The 26256-nt window shown below is 48.4% G+C and overlaps 1 protein-coding gene across 1 annotated transcript in view; it reads left to right on the top strand.

The window, feature by feature from the left end:
- The first annotated feature begins 9158 nt into the window (after nucleotides 1-9158).
- RMDN2 (regulator of microtubule dynamics 2) overlaps nucleotides 9159-26256 on the top strand; it is a 159138-nt gene continuing 142040 nt past the window's right edge. Inside the window, exons 1-2 of the mRNA XM_075338130.1 lie at nucleotides 9159-9251; nucleotides 22748-23449. Of these exons, the coding sequence (XP_075194245.1) occupies nucleotides 23010-23449 (440 nt within the window). The 5' untranslated portion in view covers nucleotides 9159-9251; nucleotides 22748-23009. The remainder of the gene's footprint in view (nucleotides 9252-22747; nucleotides 23450-26256) is intronic.

Here is a 26256-nt window from a genome sequence, read left to right as displayed (position 1 = left end):
CCGAAACTCTGGAGAGTCTTCAGTGCCACGTCCAGACTGTGTTGGCATGCCTCTTGAGAGGGTGCCTTTATAAGTAGATCGTCCAAATACGGGATCACGGAGTGACCCTGCGAGTGCAGGACAGCTACTACTGCTGCCATGACCTTGGTGAAGACCCGAGGGGCTGTTGCCAGCCCGAAAGGTAACGCTACGAACTGCAGGTGTTCGCTTTCTATAACGAAGCGTAGAAAACGCTGATGCTCTGGCGCAATCGGCACGTGAAGATAAGCATCTTTGATGTCTATTGATGCTAAGAAATCTCCTTGAGACATTGAGGCTATGACGGAGCGTAGAGATTCCATCCGGAACCTCCTGGTTTTTACGTGTTTGTTGAGCAACTTTAGATCCAGGACGGGCCGAAAGGACCCGTCCTTCTTTGGCACCACAAACAGATTGGAGTAAAAACCGTGACCTTGTTCCTGAAGAGGAACGGAAGTCACCACTCCTTCCGCCTTTAGAGCGGCCACCGCCTGCAGCAGAGCATCGGCTCGGTCGGGCGGTGGGGAAGTTCTGAAGAAACGAGTTGGAGGACGAGAGCTGAACTCTATCCTGTACCCGTGAGACAGAATGTCCTTCACCCAACGGTCTTTGACCTGTGACAGCCAAATGTCGCCAAAGCGGGAGAGCCTGCCACCGACCGAGGATGCGGAGAGAGGAGGCTGAAAGTCATGAGGAAGCCGTCTTGGTAACGGTTCTTCCTGCTGTCTTTTTTGGGCGTGACTGAGTCCGCCAAGAATCTGAGCCTCTCTGATCCTTTTGAGTCCTTTTGGACGAGGAGAATTGGGACCTGCCTGAGCCTCGAAAGGACCGAAAACCAGACTGACCCCTCCTTTGTTGGGGCTTGTTTTGTCTGTGTTGAGGTAAGGATGAGTCCTTACCCTTGGAGTGTTTAATGATTTCATCCAAACGCTCCCCAAACAATCGGTCGCGAGAAAAAGGCAAACTGGTTAAGCACTTCTTGGAAGCAGAATCTGCCTTCCATTCTCTCAACCACAGGGCTCTGCGCAAAACCACGGAGTTGGCTGACGCCACCGCCGTACGGCTCGTAGAGTCCAGGACAGCATTAATCGCGTAAGACGCGAATGCAGACATTTGAGAGGTCAATGGTGCCACCTGCGGGGCAGATGTACGTGTGACCGAGTCGACTTGTATAAGCCCAGCTGAAATGGCTTGGAGTGCCCATACGGCTGCAAAAGCTGGCGCCAACGACGCTCCAATAGCTTCATAGATGGATTTCAGCCAGAGCTCCATCTGCCTGTCAGTGGCATCTTTAAGTGCCGCTCCATCTTCTACTGCAACTAAAGATCTAGCTGCAAGCCTGGAGATTGGAGGGTCCACCTTGGGACACTGGGTCCAACCCTTGACCACGTCAGGGGGAAAAGGATAGCGTGTATCTTTAAGCCGTTTAGAAAACCGCTTCTCAGGATAAGCGTGGTGTTTCTGGATTGCATCTCTAAAGTCAGAGTGGTCCAGAAAAGTGCTTAATTTACGCTTGGGATATCTGAAATGGAATTTCTCCTGCTGTGAAGCTGCCTCCTCCGCAGGAAGAGCTGGCGGGGAAATATCTAACATCCTATTGATGGACGCTATAAGATCATTCACTATGGCGTCACCATCCGGTGTATCCAGATTGAGAGCGGTCCCAGGATCAGAATCTTGATCAGTTACATCCGCCTCATCACCCATAGATTCGTCCCGCTGGGATCCTGACCAGTGAGACGAAGTTGAGGGCCCCTCATAACGAGCCCGCTTAGGTTGTCTGGGACTGTTGTCTGAGTCAGAATCGTCACCCTGGGGTGCATGTGACACCCCCGGAGCTTGGAAGTGTTCCAGCTGAGGGGGACCAGGGAGCAATGATGCCACAGTGTCCATGGTCTGAGTTACTGGTCTAGACTGCAATGTTTCAAGAATCTTTGACATGGTCATAGACAATCTGTCAGCAAAAGCTGCAAACTCCGTTCCTGTCACCTGGACAGCATTCACAGGTGGTACACTCTGGGTCACGTCCAGCAGAGGCCCCGGCTGTGCAAGTTGCACAGGGGCCGAGCACTGCACACAATGGGGGTCAGTGGAACCTGCCGGTAGAGCAGCCCCACATGCGGTACAGGCAGCATATAATGTCTGTGCCTTGGCACCCTTGCGTTTTGCGGACGACATGCTGTTGCCTCCTTGTAATCTAGGAGGGTATATAGCCGAGAATCACCAGCGACCGTACAGTACAAAGTATTTGCAAACACAAAATACTCAGTATACAAACGGCACAAGTGGGGGTGAGCCCTTGAGGGCTGCTTACCGCCCGCTGAACAGCGGGTATGAGGCCGTAGAATCCCGTGTCTGGGTCTCCCCGTCTCCCCTCTGCAGCTCAGCGTGCAGGCAGGAATGGCTGCCGGCGTTCAGTGAAGAGGGGCGGACCGTGGGCGTGCCACAAACAAAGTGCGGGAAACTGCGTCCTACTGTGCCTGGTGTGAGGGCTGGAGTATGTAAAAAAGACTCCAGCCCTCAGCGCTGATGCTCTGTACAGCGTCCCGCCCTCCTCCTGACTGGCAGGTGCGGAGGCGGGAACGAACGAACTAGGCCGCAAAAGCCGGGGACTGTAGTAATAAGCGCGGCCGTGATATATGCACGGTCAGCGCGGAAGTCCCCGGCGCACCACAAGTCCCAGCCGCGTCGCAGTCCCAGCGGCCGGCGCGACCGTTCTCCCTGAGTCTACCCACTCAGCAAAGCTGAAGTGAGGAAATGGCACAAGCGCAGCAGCGCTGTTGTCCCCGGCGCACTAACACACCCAGCAATTCTGCGGTGTGCGCGCGTATGCACGGGGACACAGAGTACCTTGACGGAGCAGGGCCATGTCCCTGACGATACTCAGCTCCATATCCAGCGGCTTCTCCAGGGGCTGTGGATGGAGCACGGTCTCAGTGCCTGGAGACTGGTAAAATCCCACTTCGCCCAGAGCCCTAATGGGGATGGGGAAGGAATCAGCATGTGGGCTCCAGCCTCCGTACCCGCAATGGGTACCTCAACCTTAACAAGCACCACCGACAGAAAGTGGGGTTAGAAGGGAGCATGCTGGGGGCCCTGTATGGGCCCTCTTTTCTTCCATCCGACATAGTCAGCAGCTGCTGCTGACTAAATAGTGGAGCTATGCGTGCGTGTCTGACCTCCTTCGCACAAAGCAAAAAACTGGGGGACCCGTGCTCCCACGGGGGGGTGTATAGCCAGAAGGGGAGGGGCCTTACACTTTTAAGTGTAGTACTTTGTGCGGCCTCCGGAGGCAGTAGCTATACACCCAATTGTCTGGGTCTCCCAATTAGGAGCGAAAAAGAAAAGTGGCCTGCCAGTCTTTCAAGATAGGCAGTTGCAGAGTGCAAACTCGGGAATATTTGTTAACTAGAGGTCACTTTCTTTGACAAATGCTCTACCGTGGTTTTGCATCATGTTTGGTGCCAGGCCGTGCATTGTGTTTGTAGCAGGTTATAACAGCCAAATAGTGCTCTGAAAAGCACTAATGACGTTTCAAGGGGTTGAATAATTCTGAGACTGCAAAAGTCATTAAACGTTTATTTCACTGCTGTTGATTTTGGAGAAACCACTGTATTGAGCTATTTAAATTGTTCTTGTTTGATTTGATTATTGCACACAGCATAAAGTTTAGATATTTTGCTAATGAATATAATTTGCAATCAGGGTTGAATAATTTTATTTGGAACTGTAGTGTTTGATAACCCTTTTAAAGTGGAAAAGATTTTTGGTGCAAGGGTAAAAATTCCAAGGAAGGAATAACTCTAAGGCCTAAAGCCACACGGCATAAAAATCAGTGTGAGTGGAGTGCGATAAAAACAGTCGCATTCCACTCGGACTAATATTAGCCTGTGTGTCAGCGCACAAGAGCGATTATTTTCTCAGCCCTAATTGGACCGAGAAAACAAAAAAAAAAAAAAAAAAAAAAATCGCACTGCACTTGCAGTACACCGGTGTGACACGAGTGCATGGCGAGAATGGCAATAGCTGGCTATGGAGGAGAGAGGGAGATAAATCCCTTCCTCCCCTCTGCAGCGCCGGCCCTCCCCTCCTCAGTGCCGGCCCGCCGCTCCGCAGCGCCGGCCCGCCCCCCACAGCTGAGGTCCGCTCACACCATCGGACCTCAGTCGCAGGGACACTCGCATGACACTCTGCTCTGCTGTACTGCCAGCGTGAGCCGAGTGTCATGCGAGGGGATCGCAGTAATCCCCGTGTGTCCCCAGCCGAAGGGTAACATTTTACAGAATATATATTTTTTTAATTATTATTTTATTCCTTATTTCCTGCTTTTTATTCCATTGGAACTAGCTAAAATATCAGCCTTATAAATCAATACATCAATTAAGGAAAACAAATATGTAAAAAATAATTATATTTCTATACATACCGTATATAATGATTGTCTGGCATAATCCTTTCTCAGAAGATCTCAGACCAATTTTACAAGTGCATGAATATTAGTAATGCCCGGAGAGCAGAAAAATCACATTCTCTAAGTCACATATCTCAATGTGTTACAACAGTGCTAAAAATAAAGTACCGTAGTATAAATAAGTAGCATGACAAAAAAAAAATAGCTTCGCAGCTACAGTTTTGAGGAATGTGAGAAATTTACTAAAACATAAAACAAAAACAAAACAGATGAACTTTCTCAGTTTCTTAAAAGTTGTCTATATTTAGAGCTGACCCACGGAGTAAGTACTTATCATATGCAGGATGGCAGAAATAGAGGAATTGTTTTGCTGGTTGTAGATTGTATCAGTGTTTCTAAAATATCCAAGAACATCATTGATTGTGGCCATTACAAAAACAACCAAAGACATTAAAAGCAACAGGGTCACCCTGCGCCACTGAGCTATTGTGCTCTGATCTAAATATACTGGAAACATCAAAACCAGCAATGGTCGGCTGAGGTCATGGATTGAAGTCACACAAACATGTTAATCATATGGACTCGGTGTGAGAAAATATAGTAGAATAGTAAAGTATATTCCAGTATAATGTAGATTTGCCAGTTATTCCATTTTGTTGTATTGTTGATCGTAAAAAAAAAACCAAAAAAAACCAGGCAGAAATACTGGGAATTAGAAATTCCACATCATTACCTTACAAATCTGTCAACAACTTGGAACTTTGTATGATTGATAGGATAGAAAATACTGTAGTAAATGAACTGGTGGAACTGAAGAACGGACTGGTAATTTCTTCCGGCTTTCTGATATATTAGGATACTTCACCTTCAGATCTATTCCTCCCTCCAAAGTCAGATGAGGAAGGCTAATGGTCAGCGCTAGACAAGACCTACTGCGTGATCAGTAGGGCATCAATCACATGGATTTCTTACAATATAGGAGATTATTAATAGTGGCGGCCACTAAAGGCTCTCTGTGTAAGGCCCCCTTCACACGTCAGTGAAAAACACTGACGTGAAAAACACGCACATGTCCCTCCGTGTTACGTGATTCACGGCACATGTGGATTGTCCATGTGCAATCCGTGATTGCAAATGGACATTACTCACCTGCCTTCGCTCCTGCTGTCCGTGGTGCTGAACTCCTTGGCTCTGTAGCGTCCGCCCACCGCTCTCTGCAGCTACTTCCGGGTCGGCTGTTCCTGCTTTCATGAATATTCATGAGCCGGGCACGAGCTCCAGAGAGCACAGGCTGCACAGCGCGTCGCTGGAAAGCTGAGTTGAAAATGTTTATTATTTTATATATGTCAGTGTTTTTCTGGTACGTGTTTCACGGATCACACACAGATCAGACCATAGTGTGGTCCGTGGGTCATCAGTGATGCCAGAAAAAAACTGACTTGTCTCCGTGCAGAATCACGGACATGCGAGTACGCTGCACGGAGACACGTTCAGTGAAAAATCACTGATGTGTGAGCAGACCCATTGATTATAATGGGTCTGCGTATGTCAGTGATGCTGGTACGTTTAAAAAAAAAGCACAAACGTACCAGAATCACTGACGTGTGAAGGGGGCCTAACTGTGGTGTGGGTGAAGCTAAACATTAATTCACAGCTCAGTTTCCCACTTGCCAATCACTCAGTCTACAAATTGAACACAACAATCCCCCATATTTCATGTGGAACCAGTAATGTTGCTAGCACTTATCAAAAATTGGTGGTAAGTCACAATATAACCCAAACCATACTCACTGGTACCATCTGCCTTCTAGCAGTCAAACGGGTAACAGGTAAAGTTGCACAAAAAATGTGCTTTGTGGAGCTTTTGGCATTTTTACACCAGGAGGAGTCTTAGTGGGTCAGGACATGACCACACCTACTTGTCAAATTCTGCAAAAGTGCAGGTGTGTAGTTCCTGACTGGAGGACAATTTCTGTTAGGCCTCCTTCACACGTCCGTGTCTCAGATACGTGTTTGCTCCGATTCCTCATGTACCGGAGACACAGGCACATGTAGACCCATTAAAATCAGTGGGTCTGTGCTCACGTGCGTATTCTACCATGGACCGTATGGAGCATACGTGTGCCCGCGTGCTCCACACATAGACATGTCCGTTTTTCTCCGGTATCACGGGTGTCACACGGAACGCAAACGGGACACACGGAACGCAAACGGACCACACGGATGTTTTCCGTGTGACACGCATCAGAAACAACACGTGTCTGCGAGAGAAAAAAAAAACTTTACTCACCTTCTCCAGCACTGCTGTCTCTGCCGCTGCTGTCACTTGCTGCTGACAGCCGTTCATTATGCTCATTGAATATTCACTTCACTGCGGCCGGAAGCAGCAGCGGGGAGACGGGAGGGCTGGAGACCACGGACAGCGAAGCCAGGGACAGGTGAGTAGAAAGTTTCCGTTCTGCGTGTGTTATCACGGATAACACGTGGAGAACACACGTATGCCATAAACACGGCTCACGGAGGGCAAAACGCAACTCTGACACGTCCGTGAAACACGTGCATGCTTTTCACGGATGTGTGAAAAAGGCCTTAAGAGGATATCACGAAGAGAAATTAAAAGATCTGCCATTGAAGAGATCCTCCAAATTCACTAAGGGGTGTGCGTTTCTTAATGAATCTGGTGCATTCGACTCCAGCAAATCCTTTATTAACCACTTCATGACATATGACGTATATTTATGTCATATGTCGTGTTCCTTGCTTTGAGTCGAGCCCACACCTTTCCTGGAAATGTTGGCTGATCTCATCAGCAGTCATGTGCCTCTAGCAGAAGTGAATGGAGATTAAACTGGGGCTGTAAAGCAGGTAAATCCCACTATCAATCTGACAGCGGGATTTAACAAGCATTCCGCACTCCCATTGACAAGCCCGTGAGGTGATCGCAGGCCGCCAATGGATTGTTATGACAGGCAGGGGTCAGCTGATCACCCCGGTGTCTGTTATGACACTCTTCCTGTGAAAGTTGGCTGTGAGCCGGCATTCATAGGACTTCGTGGTTTCTGCTGTATAGAGTGATGCTGATAGCACAAGCAATTGGACGATTACAGCTTCAAGTCCCCTAAAAGGTCTATTAAATACAAAAAAAAAAAAAGGTTTTTGAAAAAAAAAAAACCAAAACAACAAAGCACAATAAAAACAATTAAAAAAGTTTGGTATTGATGCGTTCAGAAATGTCCAATTTGTCATAATATAAAATAAATTAATTTGATCGGTAAAGGGTATAATGACAAAAATGGTATCAGTAAAAACGTCAGCTCAAGACACAAAAAATAGGCCCTCACTGAGCCCCAGATCCCAACAACTGAGTATGTTAAGGTTTTGGAAAATTGTGACAAAAACAAGATTTTTTTTTTTTTTTACAAATGTCAGAATTTTTTTTCACCATTCAAAAAAAAAAACCAAACTATATATGTTTGGTATCTATGAACTCCTACTGACCTGGAGAATCATACTGCCAGGTCATTTTTACCATATAGATAACATGGTAAATAAATAAAATAAATAAGTTGTCGTAATTGCACTTGTTTGCAACTTCATGCAATAATAGGCAATTAAAACACATATCCAAAAATAGTATCAATGAAAATGTCGACTCTTGGAGTAAAAAATAACCGCTCACAGAGCTCCATCAACTGAAGTTAAAAAAAGGTTACAGGCTTTAGAGAATGGCGACACAAGCAACTTCTTTTTTTTGATGGGGGGGATTTAGGATTTTTTTCATCACTTAAATAAGGAAAAAAAACTGTGTGTTTGATATTGTTGTAATTGTACTGACCTGGATAGTCATACTGACAGGTTACGATATAATGAACACTGTAAATAAAAATTAAAAAAAACAAAAAAAAAACAACACATGGGCACGTACCCAAACAGACGTCACCGGCAGCAGTAGGGACTGAAAGCTGGACCAGGGGAGGACGGGGAAAGAAGAGATGATTATTTTTAAACAAACTGAAATGTCGCATCTGACTTTTGCTTCTCACCATCTGACTTTGGGGTGCTGCCCTTATTTTTGGATTTGTATACAAGAGGTTGTGGTGATAGCCCCGGAGGCCTCCATCTTTGTAGGAAAGCTTCTATCTCAACTTTTAGCAAATAAAAAAATAACACAATAAAATCCATGTGCTAAAAGATATTAGAAGAGTTGTGGGGATTTGTGGATAAATTTGCAAGACCTGGTACGACACACATATCACACATTAGCACATCACACACACACACTAACATCACTCATCACACACTAACATCACTCATCACACACACACACACACACACTAACATCATTCATCACACACACTAACATCATTCATCACACACACTAACATCACTCATCACACACACTAACATCATTCATCACACACACATTGCACATAGACATATCACAGACATCACTTACCATATATATATCACTGATACACATATCACACCTGTTCTGTCTATCGAGGAGCTCTCATGATGCACCTGATGGATGTATTGAGGTAGCAGTGTCAGAGCCGGAGCAGCTCTGTACACTGTCCCCCCCCCCCCCGACCTCCGGCCCCTCCTTGACCCCTGGACTCCTCGGGACCCCTCCACCTCCGGCCCCTCCTGGAGCCACACCTCTCCTCGTGCTCCCACATCCCCGCCTCCGTTCGGTAAGAAGAGGAGGGACCTTTTCTCTTCCGGAACCAATGTTTCTACATTCCTGTGTAGCATCCGAGCCCGCGCCGCTGGCACACACCGAGGTGTGAAGTACGAGGGGCCGCTGCTGGAGGCGTCAGTGGTGAGTGGCCATTGGCCGGGTTCGCTGTAGTGACCTGTGCTGCGGTCATGGTGCCCTCACTGTGCAGGGGACAGTATTACAGCAGCAGATAGGAAACCAATGGAAGTGTTACCGCCAGTGTGTCAGGATTATATATGTGCAGTTTATGTACAATTTTCTAACAATAAACTTCATTGTTCCCAGTTTGCTGTAGAGACCCTGTGGCTGCGGCACAGGAGCAGGGCATGAGCAGCCATCTTTCCCAGACCTCTGTATTTGGGGGACAATGTGGATTCCCCACAAAAACTCCAGCTAACTTTTCTAGCCTTCATTATGCAGGGGCTGGTTACATAGGTCGGTGCTGAGCTGCTTTCACACCCGGTTTTTCCTGTGCGGCACAATCCGGCGCTTTGCAGAAAAAACGCAAGTGTTTTTTTTGCCGCCAGTTGCGTTTTTTTCTGCATAGACTTGCATTAGCGCCGTATTGTGCCGCATGGCCTTGCGTTGTGTCCGGTTTTTGCTGGATGCGGCATATTTAGCCCATGCGGCGGCCGGATGGAATGTTGCCTGGCACGTTTTTTTGTGCGGCGAAAAAACCGCATTGCGCCGGATGCGGCGCAATTTACAATGCAAGCCTATGGACGCCTGATTCGGCGTCCTGCGGCAAAAAACGCATTCGGCCGCCGGATTCGTTTTTTTTGAACTGCACATGCTCAGTATCAGGCCGCATGGAAAAACGTATGCAACGGATCCGGGTTTTTTTTCCGACGCATCCGTAGCATAGGTTTTTGAGCCGGATTGAGCCGCACTGCAAAAAACGGATGTGTGAAAGCAGTCAAATTCAGACTGGATATTTCAGATTAGAAGGGAATTGATTGCTGACTTGTGTCTGTACCGCCCCGACGTCAGTAGCCGGGCTGTTCGGATCCGGATCTGCGGTGTGGCTCGAGGGGTCTCCGGACCCGGGGGTCTCGCGGACACATCAAAATAAAAGGGGGGGATGTTGGTATGTGGGGATATTGTATACAGTCCGCGACGCCACCCACGGTGTGTGGTAAAATGGGGTACCACCGCTGCTATTAGGGAGGACCCGGGGCGTTGGGATGGCAGCTAGCTGTTGTTACCCCTCCGTGGGTAGGGATGGATGCCCCGGGGCCCAGTGTCTCTGTGCTGAGGATAGTGATTGCAGGGGCCGGCGCACCCAGACGGACCGGGGAATGTTGGTGTACTCACTATTGAATTAATCACGCAAGTGTGTGGTAAACCAAGGTGCCAGTGGGCGGTGCTCCGCGGCCGGGTGAATTCTGGTCCCTCACCCGGGATGATGGTCTGTGTCACTTTCCTCTGCACTGTGTTTGTGGTGTGGTGAACTTCCTGGTGTGGAACACGGGAGTCCGCTCCCGTTACTTTTGCTGGGAGCCTTGCCCGCTGACGCTGGCCCTTGGGATCTACCGGGCCCTGGCGGATGCCCTATCCCTCGCGGTGGGCTGTTGTCGGCTTTTGGGACTTTGGTTGGGACAGGACCTATAATCCTTTCCTCAATTAGTTAATTAGCTAGGCCGTTGGTTCCGGTCCTGGCTTCAGGGTCCAAGTACCCCCTCTGTGCACGGTTTCCGGGTCGGTTCTCCGGTGTCGGTACCGGCGGGCTCCTGCCCTGTCCCGGTCCACCTCGGATCTCCGACAGCATTCTTCCCATATCCTGTCAGACACTGACCACTGTCTGCCACCTAGCCAGAATGCCGGGGCTCCAACCCCGACGCCTTTGCTCTCAGACTTTTCTCACACTTTCTACTCCAACTTGGAACCTCCACCTTGAACTCCAAACTTAATCAATCTGCACTTTTCCCGCCGCCGGGTTCTCTAGACCCCCTAGGTGGGCGTTCTCCATCCGCCTGGTCCCGCCCACTGGTGTGCCTGTCCTACCCTGGTAGGGTGACTAGGGTTTTGTTGGCTGGTGTAACCCTGTGAGGGATGGTGTTATGCGGGGACCTATTCTACGTGTGAATACCTGGGACTCCAGGGCGTCATATGTCTATATGATGTTAGAGCCGCAGCCATGACCAGTGAGCAAGACTACCCTTCAATTCAATTCTAAAGGCCCCGTCACACGCAGCGATATCGCTTGCGAGCGTACCCGCCCCCGTCGTTTGTACGCCATGGGCAAATCGCTGCCCGTGGTGCACAATATTGTTCGGAGCCGTCACTTACCTGCCTAGCGACGTCTCTGTTGCCAGCGAACCGCCTCCTTTCTAAGAGGGCGGTTCGTGCAACGTCACAGCGGCGTCTTTAAGCGGCCGCCCAATAGAAGTGGAGGGGCGGAGATGAGCGGCCGTAACATTCCGCCCACCTCCTTCCTTCCTCATTGCTGGCGGCCGCAGGTAAGCTGTAGTTCGTCGTTCCCGAGGTGTCACACATAGCGATGTGTGCTACCGCAGGAATGACGAACAACCTGCGTCCTCAACAATCAATGATTTTTTTTAAACTGAACGATGTGTCAACAATAAGGTGAGTATTTTTGATCGTTAACGGTCGCTCGTTGGTGTCACACGGAACGACGTTGCTAACGATGCCGAATATGCGTCACGGAATCCGTGACCCTGGCGATATATCGTCAGATATGTCGTTGCATGTGACGGGGCCTTAACAGTTTAAAATTGGAAGCAAATTTAAAGGGGTAACTTCAGGAGCACAGCGCTCCCTGCCCCTCACCTGCCAAGGTTCAGGGTGCTATGTCAGTATGGAGCAGCGGCGGTGTTACGGCTGCGTCTCTTCCCAAACGGCGGTGTTTTCTATGCTGGAAGCTGAGGCAGGAGCGCGGGGTATCTGGCTAACTTTACAGCAGCGCTTTTAAGCTCTAATCCCTGCTCTCCTTGCCTAGGAGCAGACCACATTGTGGGCACATCTGAACTGCGTGGTGTGCACATGGCAACTGGCGTGTGAGACCAAGCCCACTAAGGCTATGTGCACACGCTGCGGGTTTTTTCTGACCACAAAGATGCAGCGTTTTTGGCCCCTAAAAAACGCACCCACAGGAAAACCGCATAAAAAACATGCGTTTTTGCGCGTATTTGTCTGTTTTTTGATGCGTTTTCATGCGTTTTTTGTTTTGTGGGGTTTTTTTTGCTGCGTTTTTGTCCAACACATTCAATGGGTGAAAAACACAAAAAGAATTGACATGCTGCATCTTTGTGGTCACCTCAAAGACGCAGCAAAAAAAACTGCAATGTGCGGACCACGAAAATAAAATCTCAGACTTTGCTGGGGAAGGAAATTCATGCAGTTTTGAGACCAGAACTGCACCCAAAAAATGTGCAAAAACGCAGCGTGCGCACATAGCCTTATTGTGCAGCACAACCCTGATATTCGGCATGGAGAGATCCTGCTGCTGGTCACTCGGCACAGTTACTGAGGCCTCTGACACACATCCGTGCCACTGGTACGTGTTTGCCATTTTTTGCACGTACCGGCGGCACGGAGACACGTTCAGCAATGCTACCCTATTGTAGCAGGCACACACACGTAAAACCACACGGACAGCAGCGTGAACCACGTGAGTATGCGAATTACTGGTTCTACGTGTGCTATCGCGGATAGCACACGTAGAACACACGTGGACCTTACGTACCCGAGACACGTACTTGCAACACGCAGGGTAAATACGTGTCTCGCGGCACGTGCGTGTTTTTAACGGAAGTGTGTTTCAGGCCTGAAAGAGGTTGTCCACTACATTAACATTAATGGCCTATCCTTATGATGGGTCATCAATTCAATGTCTTATCGGCCGGGGTACGACACCCCACACCCCCACCGATCAACTGTGTTTAGTGCTGGTGGCGGTAGCAGAAAGCAGGAAATGCTCTTTTTCGGAGCTGCTCTGTCATCTGATAGCGGCTGGGTACTGGACATCCGCATTCTATTGATTTGAATGGGAGGTGGATGTGTATTTCCCGGCCACAGCCACTATCAAATAAAGGAGCAGCTCTGGAACGGAGCTTTCCGACAGCCAGCTACCGTCGCTGGCATCAAGAACAGCTGATCAGTGGGGTTGCTGGGTATCAGAGCTCGGCCAATCAGACATTGATAACCTATCCTTAGGGGTACTTTGCACACTACGACATCGCAGCTGCGATGTCGGTGGGGTCAAATTAAAAGTGACGCACTTCCGGCATCGCATGCGACATCGTAGTGTGTAAAGGCTCGATGATACGATTAACGAGCGCAAAAGCGTCGTAATCGTATCATCGCTGCAGCGTCGGCGTAATCCATAATTACGCTGACGCGACAGTCCGATGTTGTTCCTCGCTCCTGCGGCAGCACACATCGCTGTGTGTGAAGCCGCAGGAGCGAGGAACATCTCCTACCGGCGTCACTGCGGCTTCCGTAGAATATGCGGAAGGAAGGAGATGGGCGGGATGTTTACATCCCACTCATCTCCGCCCCTCCGCTCCGATTGGCCGCCTGGCGTGTGACGTCGCTATGACGCCGCACGACCCGCCCCCTTAACAAGGAGGCGGGTCGCCGGCCAGAGTGACGGTTGCAGGACAGGTGAGTGCATGTGAAGCTGCCGTAGCGATAATGTTCGCTACGGCAGCTATCACAAGGATATCGCTGCTGCGACGGGGGCGGGTACTATCGCGCTCGGCATCGCAGCATCGGCCTGCGATGTCGCAGTGTGCAAAGTACCCCTAAGGCTAGGCCATCAATGTTAAAGTAGTGGACAACCCTTTTAAGTGACATTTATTTTACTAGTGTAGCATGGCTGCCTATTAAAGTGGTTTTGGTGACAAAACCATTCCACGGTGGTAAAAAAACAAACACAAAGTATCCAACCTTGCCAGGTCTGTGCCTCTGATCTAGTATTTTACCGTCTACAGACATAATTTTATGACTATGCGCACATCACCGCTGCAGCCAGTCATTGAGCACAGCAGCTCATGCCATCCACAACCGTGGAGCCGCTGCTTGGCTATAGACGTGATGTGCGCTTTATTCGTGACGTGACTCCCAACCAGTACACAAATTCCAGATCAGCGACGGAGATCTTGTGCTGGAGCTGATGAGTCCCATCTGGGTTTGGTGTTTTACAACTATGCAGTTGTTTGGCTCCACTTTTGTGAAAATGAAAAACATCGTTAATTTTATAATGTTGTCTGCAGTCTAAGCTGATGAAGTATTGTGCTATAGCAGGAGATTTGCTTGGCACTTTCCACATCTGTACATCGCCTGTTGACATTTTGTACTATTAGTGTTTTTTGTTTTTTTTATAAGGGAGGGGGAGTTGTGTTATTATTGTGATATATTTTATATAATGCGTGAAAGAATAATATGTCGAGGTCATTAATTGTACACAGAACTTTATGAAACTGTAGCGGTTTGTAGGTTTATTGCGTATTTCTTTATAAAAGAAAAAAAAAAAAAACAGCATCCAGTAGCTCAAATATTGGGAGAGGATGATATTTGCTTGTTAATTTGCTGTCAATATTTGACAGTCGTGGAAACGTCACCTAAAGGTAATGTGTAAGAGACACTAAATATGTTACCACAAAAGTAAATGACACCATTGTCTGCGCTTGAAGGCTCATTCCCATGACAGTTTTTCTTTTTATTAAGCCATTATGCTTCTGTACACACCTTTTAGAACTGACATTTAAATGTATTCAGGATCTATGGAAATTTCTCGAATAAATACAGCCAAACACATGGGAACCTACATGGAGATAGTGGAGCACATGCTCAACACTACCATTGACTATAATGGAAAATGTGGGCCACATGTGCCGCAGCTCCTGTTTTTTTTTTTTTTTTTTTTTTTTACTCGTATATTACTACTTTTAAGTGCAATCTCAAGTGCTGCGTTTTGCTGCCTCTGTTTCAGAATCGTGCAGCTAATTGGTGTTACAGTGGTACTACTTTCGGACACATGCAGCAAGATCTGTGATTGTACTCAGAATAGCAATAGAAAGCAGGGGCGTAACTACCGTGGTCGCAAAGGTCGCCATTGCGACCGGGCCCAGGAGGTTAGGGACCCTCAGCTGCCCTGCAGATCAGCAGCCAGCTCTTTTCTGTAAGAGGGGAGCTGTGCTGATCTGTCGCAGACCACGTGGCCGCTATATGACACGCTGCTGACATCAGGCTCCCCTGCCCAGTGTCAGCGGCACTGGGCCCCCTCCCCGTCATCGCGCACGGCAATGTTAAAGCATAGAGCGGCCTGTGCCGCTTCATCAGCCTCCCCCTGTGCCTGCACGCTGACGTCACTCCTGTGCGACTGCTATGCTGAGGCATGCAGGGCGGGAGGACGCAGACCGGAGCAGCATCCTCCCGGAGGAGAGAGGTGAGGACAGAGCAGCGGTGGAAGGAGGAGAGAGGTGAGTACTTGTGGTTTTGGGTTTTTTTTTGTTTTTTTTATCTAAATTAGTGAGTACACGGTGCCAGAGGCCTCGGGGGTTGCATGATACATAAAGGCCTGGGAAGGCTGGCTGCATTATTATACATGGAGACTGCATTATTATATATGGAAGCCTGGAGAGGCTGGCTGCATTATTATACATGGAGGCTGGCTGCATTATTATATGTGGAGGCCTGGGGAGGCTGGCTGCATTATTATACGTGGAGGCCTGGGGAGGCTGGCTGCATTATTATACGTGGAGGCCTGGGGAGGCTGGCTGCATTATTATACGTGGAGGCCTGGGGAGGCTGGCTGCATTATTATACGTGGAGGCCTGGGGAGGCTGGCTGCATTATTATACGTGGAGGCCTGGGGAGGCTGGCTGCTTTATATATGGAGGTCTATGGGGCTGCATAATAAACATGAAGGACACTTTATACATGGACTATAGGGGTGTATTTTACATGGAGGTCTATGGGGCTGCATAATACATGGAGGTCTAAGGGGCTGCATAATACAATATGAAGGACACCTTATACATGGAATATAGGGGTGCATTATACATGGAGGAGTATGGGGCTGCATAATACAATATGAAGGACACCTTATACATGGAATATAGGGGTGCATTATATATGTAGGACTATGGGGCTGCATAATACAATATGAAACTTTATGGGGTTGCGGTATATTACATACAGGACTATGGGGGCTACATTATAATATATGGAGGACTATGGAGCCTACCTTTTACATGGACTATGGGGTGCAGTATAATATATGTACTATGTGGTGAAGTATAATATATGAAGAACTATGGGGTGAATTATAATACATGGAGAACTATGAGAAATTCATTATAATAATTGGAGGGCTACTTTATACATGGAGGACTATAGGGCTGCATTATAATATATGGAGGACTATGTGGTGCAGTATAATATATGGAGCACTATGGGGTTATAATATATGGAGGACTCTGGATGTGCAGTATAATATATGAAGGGTTATGTGGGACCCTTTATACTATATGGAAGGCTATGTGTGGGCCATTATAGTATTTGGAGAACTATATATGAGGGAGGACAAACATACAAGCATGGCATGGGAACGTTTTGTGCTGAGGGAAAAAGGCTCTTTCCCTCAGCACCCAGCTTTCCCATGCTCTGCTATACACCTTCTCTCAGCACCCAGCTTTCCCATGCTCTGATATGGGGAAAGCTGGGTGCTCAGCGAAAGATGTATAGCAGAACATGGAGAATCTGGGTGCCGAGGACAGGATAAATGTCAGAACATAGGAAAGCTGGGTGTTGATAGAGGGATTTCAAAGCATGGTAAACCTGGGTGCTGAGGGTAAGAGCCAAGTGTCAGCATCATTATCCCATACCCTGAGTGTCGGTGTACGTGGAGGGGGGGCCCAGATCCGAACTTTGCATCAGGGGCCATCAAACTCTAGTTACATCACTGAATAGAAGGTAAACCTGCCGAAGCTATTAAACAATTATGGCCACAAGATTTTCTGCCACAATGCTAGGTCTCAGTCATCTAGTGCCCGCTGCGTGGCACAGTAAGTGAATATGGAAAATGTTCAATTTTAAAAGGTATTTGCTTTAGAGCAAAGGAAACTGAGCAAACTTATACGAAGTCTGCTCTCATAAAACTATATATCATTTAAAGAGGTTGTCCACTTATTTAACATTAATGGTTTATCCATAGGTTTCGTCATCGATGTCTGATCAGCTGGGGTCTGACACCCTGCACCCCCGCCGATCTGCTATTCTCTGTGGCAGTGGCAGTAACAGAAGGCCAGATCTGCCCTATCTTCTGACAGTGGCCGCAGCCGGGTACTGCATATCTGCCTTTCATTCAAATCAATAGTAGGCAGATGTGCAGTACCCCACCGCGGCCGCTATCAATTGACAGGGCAACTCTGGAGCTGAGCATTTCCGGCTGCCGCTGCTGGCACCAAGGACAGCTGATCGGTGGTATGCCGGGTGTCGGACACCAGCCAATCCGACATTAATGACTAGAGATGGGCGGACTCGCAGATAACCAGGACTGGCGGGTCCCTGCTAATCTCTTTAAAAATCCGGTTCTGGTCCCCAATCCGGTACCCATATAAGTCTATGGGAACCAGAACCTGGCGATTAAAAATGTTGTTTGAAGGAATGGGGGGATAGGCGCACAAGCAGCGTACTCACGAAATCTTTGTGTCATGCTGGGCCGCTGTTTCCAGTTTGAACATTCACTTCTGGCGCTGCGTGCATCTACAGTAGATCAGTCTCTAAAAATAAAGGTAGATACTAGAATGTATGGGCTTCTTTCAGGTGTGACGTAATTTTTCATGTGATTGGGGAGCGTGTTCAAAATGCAGCCCGGTTTAGAATAAACATTCTTTTTCTAAGTCCACATGGGTATGGAGTTGTTTATAATAGAAGCGGGGGTCTGGAGGTAAGACCCCTAGATGGGGGGAGAGGGATGAGCAGATCTCTGCACCCGCGATGTTTCTTCCTCTTCCTGAGCCTCTTGGTTCATGATTCTTGAAGCAGGATGATCAGGATGAGCTGCGCCCGCAATGTTTTCTCCTCTACTCAACAGGAGGCTCAGGATGAGCTCCAGCCACTCTGTCTCCTCCTCTGCTCATCCTGAGCCCTGAATTATGAGCAGCAGGAATCAGAGCCTAGCTGTGCCACTGCAAACAGGTATGTTTTATGCTGTGGTCTTTCTGAGAAAACATAGTTTGAAAAGCTGATTGTGAACTATAGGGAGAGACATACCTAGACAGGTGCGGCCACTTTATGGTTTCTCCCTGCCCCAATTGATCGACAGGTCTCTCCCATGTGTACACCCCAAGTCAAGCATGTCTCTAGACCTAAACCCTATTGTCCATCCGTGGGTCATCCTCAAACGGAAGAGAGAAAGGTACCAAGTATTCGTAGTTCGTAACAAGTAACATCATGACTTCACGGTACGAGATAACAAATGATTACTCGTTAGTAATCCTCACACGACTTCATGACAGGCAGAACGTCGAGCAGAGGACTGACGTCGCAGAAGTAAGCACTGCCCTGGTCCGGCTGATACTGAGGGCTGGACTAGATGTCGGGCAAGGACCGTTTCAATCTTTTGCCTCATCTATAGTACGAAGTAGTATCTGTGCCTATGTAACTGTATGGATAAGAATGGATGCCTCCCTAAAGCTAGATCACCATTCCATTACTATCTATATATATAATTGCCTTATTCTGTCTGTCTGTCTGTCTGTCTGTCTGTCTGTCATGCTCCAAAATTGTGTCCTTACGGTGACACAAAGCTGATTGGCCGCTGGGCTCGCCATGGCCCCGCCCCCCCACACGGATTGGCCGCTCGCCCAGGCTGCGCCCCCACACGGATTGGCCAGCCGCTCGCCCAGGCTCCGCCCCCCCTACAGATTGGCCTCTCGCCCCGGCACCCTGCAGGCATTGGCAATTCAGCCACGCCACGCCCCGCCCCCCTCACGCAATGCACGTTAGCTCTGGCCCCACCCCCTCCCTCCCCCCGCGCATTTCTCTAACTGACACGGCTGTCACGGAGGTGAGTACGGTACTCCCTATCCCCCCCCAACCCCCCCCGGCCCCCGCTCCCAAAGGGGTGGTGTGGATACTCGCATGGTTACAAGCGCTGTCACGGAGGTGAGTACTGTACTCCCTCCCCCTCCCCCGGCCCCCGCTCCCACGGCAGTGGTGGGAGTGGTGTGGATACGTTGGTAACCATGCTCGCATGGTTACAAGCCCATCAAGGTCCTGCTGCGCCGGAAGGTCCACACGCACACACACAAACATACACACACATCAGATCACACTCACACTCACTCTCATACACACCTCACACACACCTCACATCGCATCCACATACTCACGACATCCTGGGATATCGCTTGCTTCTCGGCGGCGAAAATGTGCTGTTGTGATCTTCCAGGACCTGACGGAGGATCACATGGCCAGAAGCATGTGATATCCCCGGATGTTGTGAGTATGAGCGCGTAAGTGCGATATCGTCAGTGTCTGTGTGTGTGAGTGGATGCGATCGGGTGTGTGTGAGTGGATGCGATCGGGTGTGTGTGAGTGGATGCGATCGGGTGTGTGTGAGTGGATGCGATCGGGTGTGTGTGAGTGGATGCGATCGGGTGTGTGTGTGAGTGGATGCGATCGGGTGTGTGTGTGAGTGGATGCGATCGGGTGTGTGTGTGAGTGGATGCGATCGGGTGTGTGTGTGAGTGAATGCGATCGGGTGTGTGTGTGAGTGGATGCGATCGGGTGTGTGTGTGAGTGCATGCGATCGGGTGTGTGAGTGTCGGCAGAGGAGCAGGGCGTGCTGGAGAAGGCTGGGAGCAGAGAGGCTGATCATGGGGAAGAGGGAAATGCTGATGCTGAAGGAGGCTGGGATGGGAAGGCTGGGAAGAAGGAGGCTGGGAGGAGAGAGGCTGATCCTAGGGAAGGCTGGGGAGAGGAGGCTGATGCTGAGGGAGGCTGGAAGGAGAGAGGCTGATGCTGAGGGAGGCTGGGACGAGGGAGGCTGATGCTTAGGGAAGCTGATGCTGGAGGAGGCTGGAAGAACAGAGGCTGATGCTGGTGGAGGCTGATGCTTTGGGAGGCTGATGCTGGGGGAGACTGGGAGAGGAAGGCTGATGCTGAGGGAGGCTGGGAGGGGGAGGCTGGGAGGAAGGAGGCTGGGAAGAGAGAGGCTGATCCTTGGGAAGGCTGGGAAAGGGAGGCTGATGCTGAGGGAGGCTGGAAGGAAAGAGCCTGATGCTAGAGACAGAGACGCTGATGCTGGGAGGAGAGAGGCTGATGCTGCGGGCAGAGAGGCTGATGATGCGGGTAGAGAGGCTGATGCTGGCGCAGCATGGCGGATGGAGCACGTTTGGTAATGCGCAGCATGGCGGATGGAGCACGTTTGGGAGTGCGCAGCATGGCGGATGGAGTACGTTTGGGAGTGCGCAGCATGGCGGATGGAGCACGTTTGGGAGTGCGCAGCATGGCGGATGGAGCACGTTTGGGAGTGCGCAGCATGGCGGATGCAGCACGATGGCGAGTGCGGAGTATGGCGGATGCAGCATGTTTGGGAGTGCGCAGCATGGCGGATGGACCACGTTTGGGAGTGCGCAGCATGGCGGATGGAGCACGTTTGAGAGTGCGCAGCATGGGAGATGGAGCACGATGGGGGGTGCGCAGCATAGGGGATGGAGCACGATAGGGAGTGCACTGCATGGGGGATGGAGCACGATGGGGAGTGCCCAGCATGGCGGATGGAGCACGTTTGGAAGTGCGCAGCATGGCGGATGGAGCACGTTTGGGAGTGCGCGGCATGGCGGATGGAGCACGTTTGGGAGTGCGCAGCATGGATGATGGAGCACGATGGGGGGTGCGCAGCATAGGGGATAGAGCACGATGGGGAGTGCGCTGCATGGGGCATGGAGCACGATGGGGAGTGTGGAGTATGGCGGATGGAGCACGTTTGGGAGTGCGCAGCATGGTGGATGGAGCATATTTCGGAGTGCGCAGCATGGCGGATGGAGCACGTTTAGGAGTGCGCAGCATAGGAGATGGAGCACGATGGGGAGTGCGCAGCGTGGCGGATGGAGCACGATGGGGAGTGCGCAGCATAGGGAATGGAGCACGATGGGGAGTGCGCAGCATGGCGGATGGAGCACGTTTGGGAGTGCGCCGCATGGCGGATGGAGCACGTTTGGGAGTGCGCAGGATAGGAGATGTAGCACGATGGGGGGTGCGCAGCATAGGGGATGGAGCACGATGGAGAGTGCACACCTCCCCCCAACACACACACACGCGCGCGCGCGCGCACTGCACAACACACCACACACACACACTGGAAACCACAAACAACTGCCCTACACAGACACCCACACACAGACAACGCTGCACACACAAATATACGCACATACCGCACATATATATAACAAAAATCATACATGAACTACACAATACGTAAATTCTAGAATACCCGATGCGTAGAATCGGGCCACCTTCTAGTAAAATAGAAGCACTTTTACAGTGGTCAGCTTTACTAGCGTACGGACTCTGTCAGTGACCACCAACATTGTGGGGCAGGTTTCCTAAAATTGCCTAATGTTTAGAAAGTGTAAAATCAACATTAGCCATCTAATTGTTTTGCAATGTAATCATCGTGGCCCATGCTGCATAACACATTTTGTGCATCTTTAGACTGAATATATTCTTACTTTGCACTAGAAATTAGTTTAAAAATTTGACTTCAATTTTGGTGCATTGTGCTGTCTTTTAACCCACGTCTTTCCAAAAGACACACACTACTTTAAAGTTAAGCCGTATTTTTTGTCGAACAAGCCAGAATTCTCAATTCTTGAACATTTAGCTTAGATCTTTCTGGACTTAAAATTTAGCATTTTATGAGTCCAGATATATGACTAGTCTGCTATGTCATGCTGTTCAACCAGTATGAGAGTACACCAATAAGGAGAATGATCAAATTGACATAAACAAATTTCATTTATTTCATTGTGCTGATTTGTGTCCCTACAAGTTTCTGAAAGATTTTGCAGAACTTAAAGGGAATCTGTCACCAGGTTTTTGCATCCCCCATCTGAGAACAGCATAATGTAGGAACAGAGACCCTGATTCCAGCGATGTGTCACTTACTGAGCTGTTTGCTGTCATTTTGATAAAATCATTGCTTTCTCTGCTGCAGATCTAGCAGTTATACAGAGCTCATGAAATATGCCAGACTACCTGGCAGGACGCCAAGTAGTCCTGTAATGATAATCTTCTGCTGATTACTCAGTGATTTTTATCGCAAGTATACTAAGCAGTCCAGTAAATGACACATCGCTGGAATCACTATCTCTGCTCCTACGTTATGCTGCTCTCAGATTAGGTGGCAAAATTCTGGTGACAGATTCCCTTTAATTAAATTGGAGCATGTGTACCCAGCCATATATGTGCTATTGAGCTTTAGTAACTAACCACATAAGATATTTTTGTATATATTTCACACATTGTTGGGTTTGTAATATATTGTAATATACATGTTATAAGTTTCTGTTTAGGCTCAAAATCCTTTCGCTGGTTACTTAACAACTTTTCTGTTTTGGCAGGCTTACAGAAATCATTGACGTTCAGGGATGACTTTGGACCTTTGAGAAGTGAGATGTGTTTCATAGAACTGGGATTCATGGTCATTCTGCGACCATTACATTCTTGATGGCAGCCTTCACTAGGAGAACGTTATCATAGACATCTGTGTAATAAATCTATCAAAGGAAGAATGTAGCCTTCTACGTATTGAACTTTGTAACTCTGCTGATCAGTCCTCACTAAAAATATCAGCATTGTTAGTGCAGCACTTGCTGTGCTAACATGACTAATATCATTCACTCTGAGCACAGGAGCTTGCTTTTGGGCATCCTTACTGGAGCTGCAGGCATTAGCATTGCCTTATTGTGTTGGAGAAGATATGGGAAACATTCCTACTTCTTCGGCTTGTCTGAGAACTGGTCAACTGCTACTAACCAGGATCAAGACAACCAAGGTGCTGTCGTGGTCCTTCAGGGTCGTCAACTGCAAATCTTAGAGAAACTGGGGAGCCTGCTGAAAAGCGTTGAGGAACTCAAGGAGGAGGTGAAATTTCTGAAAGAAACCATTCCTAAACTAGAAGAACAAATTAAGGATGAGCTAAGAGGCAAGAATGATGGGAGGAAAGTCAGTCCTCAGCACAGAAGTCTAAAAAGAAAGAAAAGTGAGATCACAAAGGCGTCGGGCGAATATCCTAGTTCAGAAGAAGCAGAAAGTGAAGGAGGGTAAGTGTCAAGAATATGTAATCTGCCTATGTAGCTCAAAGCAGTGCGACCAGCTCTTACGCTTTTTAGTCCATGCTAATATTGCTTATTATTTTGTCTGCTCAGGTAAGCTTTCCACAACAATTTTGCTTTGGGGCCATACGTATGCTGCCCATCAAATCTCTAAAGCTGGGGTTCCCAACCTATATCTAGGGAACCACATGTGGCTCATGGGCCCATGATGTGTGGCTCGCGGCTCTCTGCCTGCTTGGTGTCTTAATACCACATCTAGAAAATAACTATGAACAGCAGGTCTTATGAATGTGGCTCGCGAGGTCAGAAAGGTTGGTGCCCTCTGCTCTAAGGATTTGACCATATTACTCCCTGTCAACATTATCCATTATGGAACTTTGGCCCAAAGATATTTTCTCTAGTCACCCTCCACAACAGCACCACATAAGAATATCCGTGCTGTCGTGGAGGGTTCCTAGAAACCGAATTACCGGTAAGAACTAATTCTATTTTTTTACTTTAACTACAATTTTTGTATGTTGATGTTAACCCCATATTAGATCAGAAAGCAATGTTTTGCAAGTAGAACGCTCAGTGTTTCCCTACAGACGTAAGAATTGTATATATGCAAACACTTGTGTGTAATCTCCTTATTCCTGAGCTGAGATTAGTAATAAAGAGCTTATTCTACCTGCCAGATCTATTATGCAGAGTGCTGAAGCCTTCGAGTTTAAGACGCCCACTTTAAGCCGCATTTAATTCATACTTTCTCAGATAAAACATGACCCAAAAAGTCAGACACCTTTTTAAATGGATTTTGAAATAGCAAAGTTATCTGTTGTGTAAATCAAGGTATTAAAATGTTATTCCCATTATGATAAATGGTAAACACTGCAAAGTTCTTGTGCACAGTGCTTATTTTCTAAAATAATCTCCTTTCTGAAAAAATGGAAGGATTTTTAATTTTACAGCTTACTGCTCTTTGTCTAATTTGGCTGCTTCTGTAGTCTATCGGTGGCTGGCCTCGTAGGCGAAGAGCGCTGTGTTTACAGGCAAATTAGTTTATACTTCCAAGTGCTGCAATGAAGCTGGCATATTGGTGGATGGATCCAGCTAGCTTCAGTGCCTCTTAGGCTGCTTTCACACATCCGTTTTTTGCTGTGCGGCACAATCCGGCTCTTTGCAGAAAAACGCAATCGCTTTGTTTTTTTTCCCGCCGGTTGCGGGTTTTTTTTCATAGAGTTACATTAGTGCCGTATTGTGCCGCATGGGCTTGCGTTCCGTCCAGTTTTTGCCGCATGCGACAGATTTAGCCGATGCGGCGGCCGGATGGAACGTTGCCTGGCATGTTTTTTTGTCCGGCAAAAGAAACCGCATCGCGCCACATCCGGCCGATGCGGCGCGTTTTGCAATGCATGCGGCGTCCTGCGGCAAAAACCGGTTCCGGCCGCCGCATGCAGTTTTTTCCACTGCGCATGCTCAGTAGCCTGCCGCAAGCGTCCAAAACCGGACGGGCCGCATGTAAAAAACTTATGCAAAGGATGCGGTATTGTCGCCGCATCCGTTGCATAGGTTTTAGAGCCGGATTGGCCGGCTCTGCTAAAACCGGAGGTGTGAAAGCAGCCTTACAGAGGTAAAGCTGTCAGTGCTTCCAGCATCAAAAGGGGGGAGCCAGCACTGCTTGAAAAATGGCGTGCGAAAAATTAAAAGTGTAAATTCACAGAAAATTCCAACTGTGCTACAATACAAAAATGAGATTTTTAGCAAAAAATTGATCAACCTTTTGAGCCACCACTGCCACGTCACGGAAAAATCTCAATAGGGGGAGTCCTACACTATATTTAATATTTAGATTGTGCCATGCGACCTCAAATTCAAAAATGTAGAACCATATTAAAGCAACATATTTACCTGAAACATTTCAGAAACCGCTTCCATGTTCACAAGGAGAGGCAACTGCAAATAATTGTAGTACAGTTGGAATTTTTTAGAATGTACACCTTTATTTTTCGCACACCATTTTTCAAGCAGTGCTGGCTCCCCCCTTTTGATTTATATTGGTTCGGTGGTTAACCCCCACCATGCCGTGCACACCTGGTCTGGCTTGCAGATTCCCTCTGTTTCTACCAAAATTATATATTGGTTAGTGTTGACACTTCACCACCTCCCCCCTTCTCCACAGGCTTTGCAATTGAGCACCATTTGCTTGGGCCTGTTCAGCCTTTATTCATGGACCCTAGTCTGGCACTGTGAGGGTTAGTTCTGACATTGTCCTGGTGGGTGTGGCATGCTGGGACCTGGGCTACCTTTATTTGTAGTTGCCTCTCCTTGTGAACATGGAAGCGGTTTTCGATATGTTACAGGTAAATGTGTTGCTTTTATATGGTTCTACATTTTTATGAATTTGAGGCTGCATGGCACAATCACAATATTAAATATAGTGTAGGACCCCCCTATTGAGATTTGCCGTGACGTGACAGGGGCGGCTCAAAAGGTTGATCAATTTTTTTTGCTAAATATCTCATTTTTGTATTGTAGTACAGTTGGAATTTTTTAGAATTTACACCTTTATTTTTCGCACGCCATTTTTCAAGCAGTGCTGGCTCCCCTCTTTATCAGTGCTTCCAGCATCACAGAGTGCACAGTTCCGGGCAACTGTATCAGGATCGCACTGTCCCCAGCAAGCAGCCTACGGGATGGGGATCTGCACCGCTGAAGAATGATCTTGAGAGCATCCATTTAAAGAGGACCTGACACAAGGTCAAAAGTGGCCAGTTTTTTTTGTACCTACCGTATTTTTCGCTTTATAAGACGCA

Source organism: Anomaloglossus baeobatrachus, chromosome 3 (assembly GCF_048569485.1).
Source record: "Anomaloglossus baeobatrachus isolate aAnoBae1 chromosome 3, aAnoBae1.hap1, whole genome shotgun sequence".
NCBI lineage: Eukaryota > Metazoa > Chordata > Amphibia > Anura > Aromobatidae > Anomaloglossus > Anomaloglossus baeobatrachus.
Note: the sequence above shows the minus strand (reverse complement) of the source record. Positions and strands in the feature narration are given on the sequence as shown.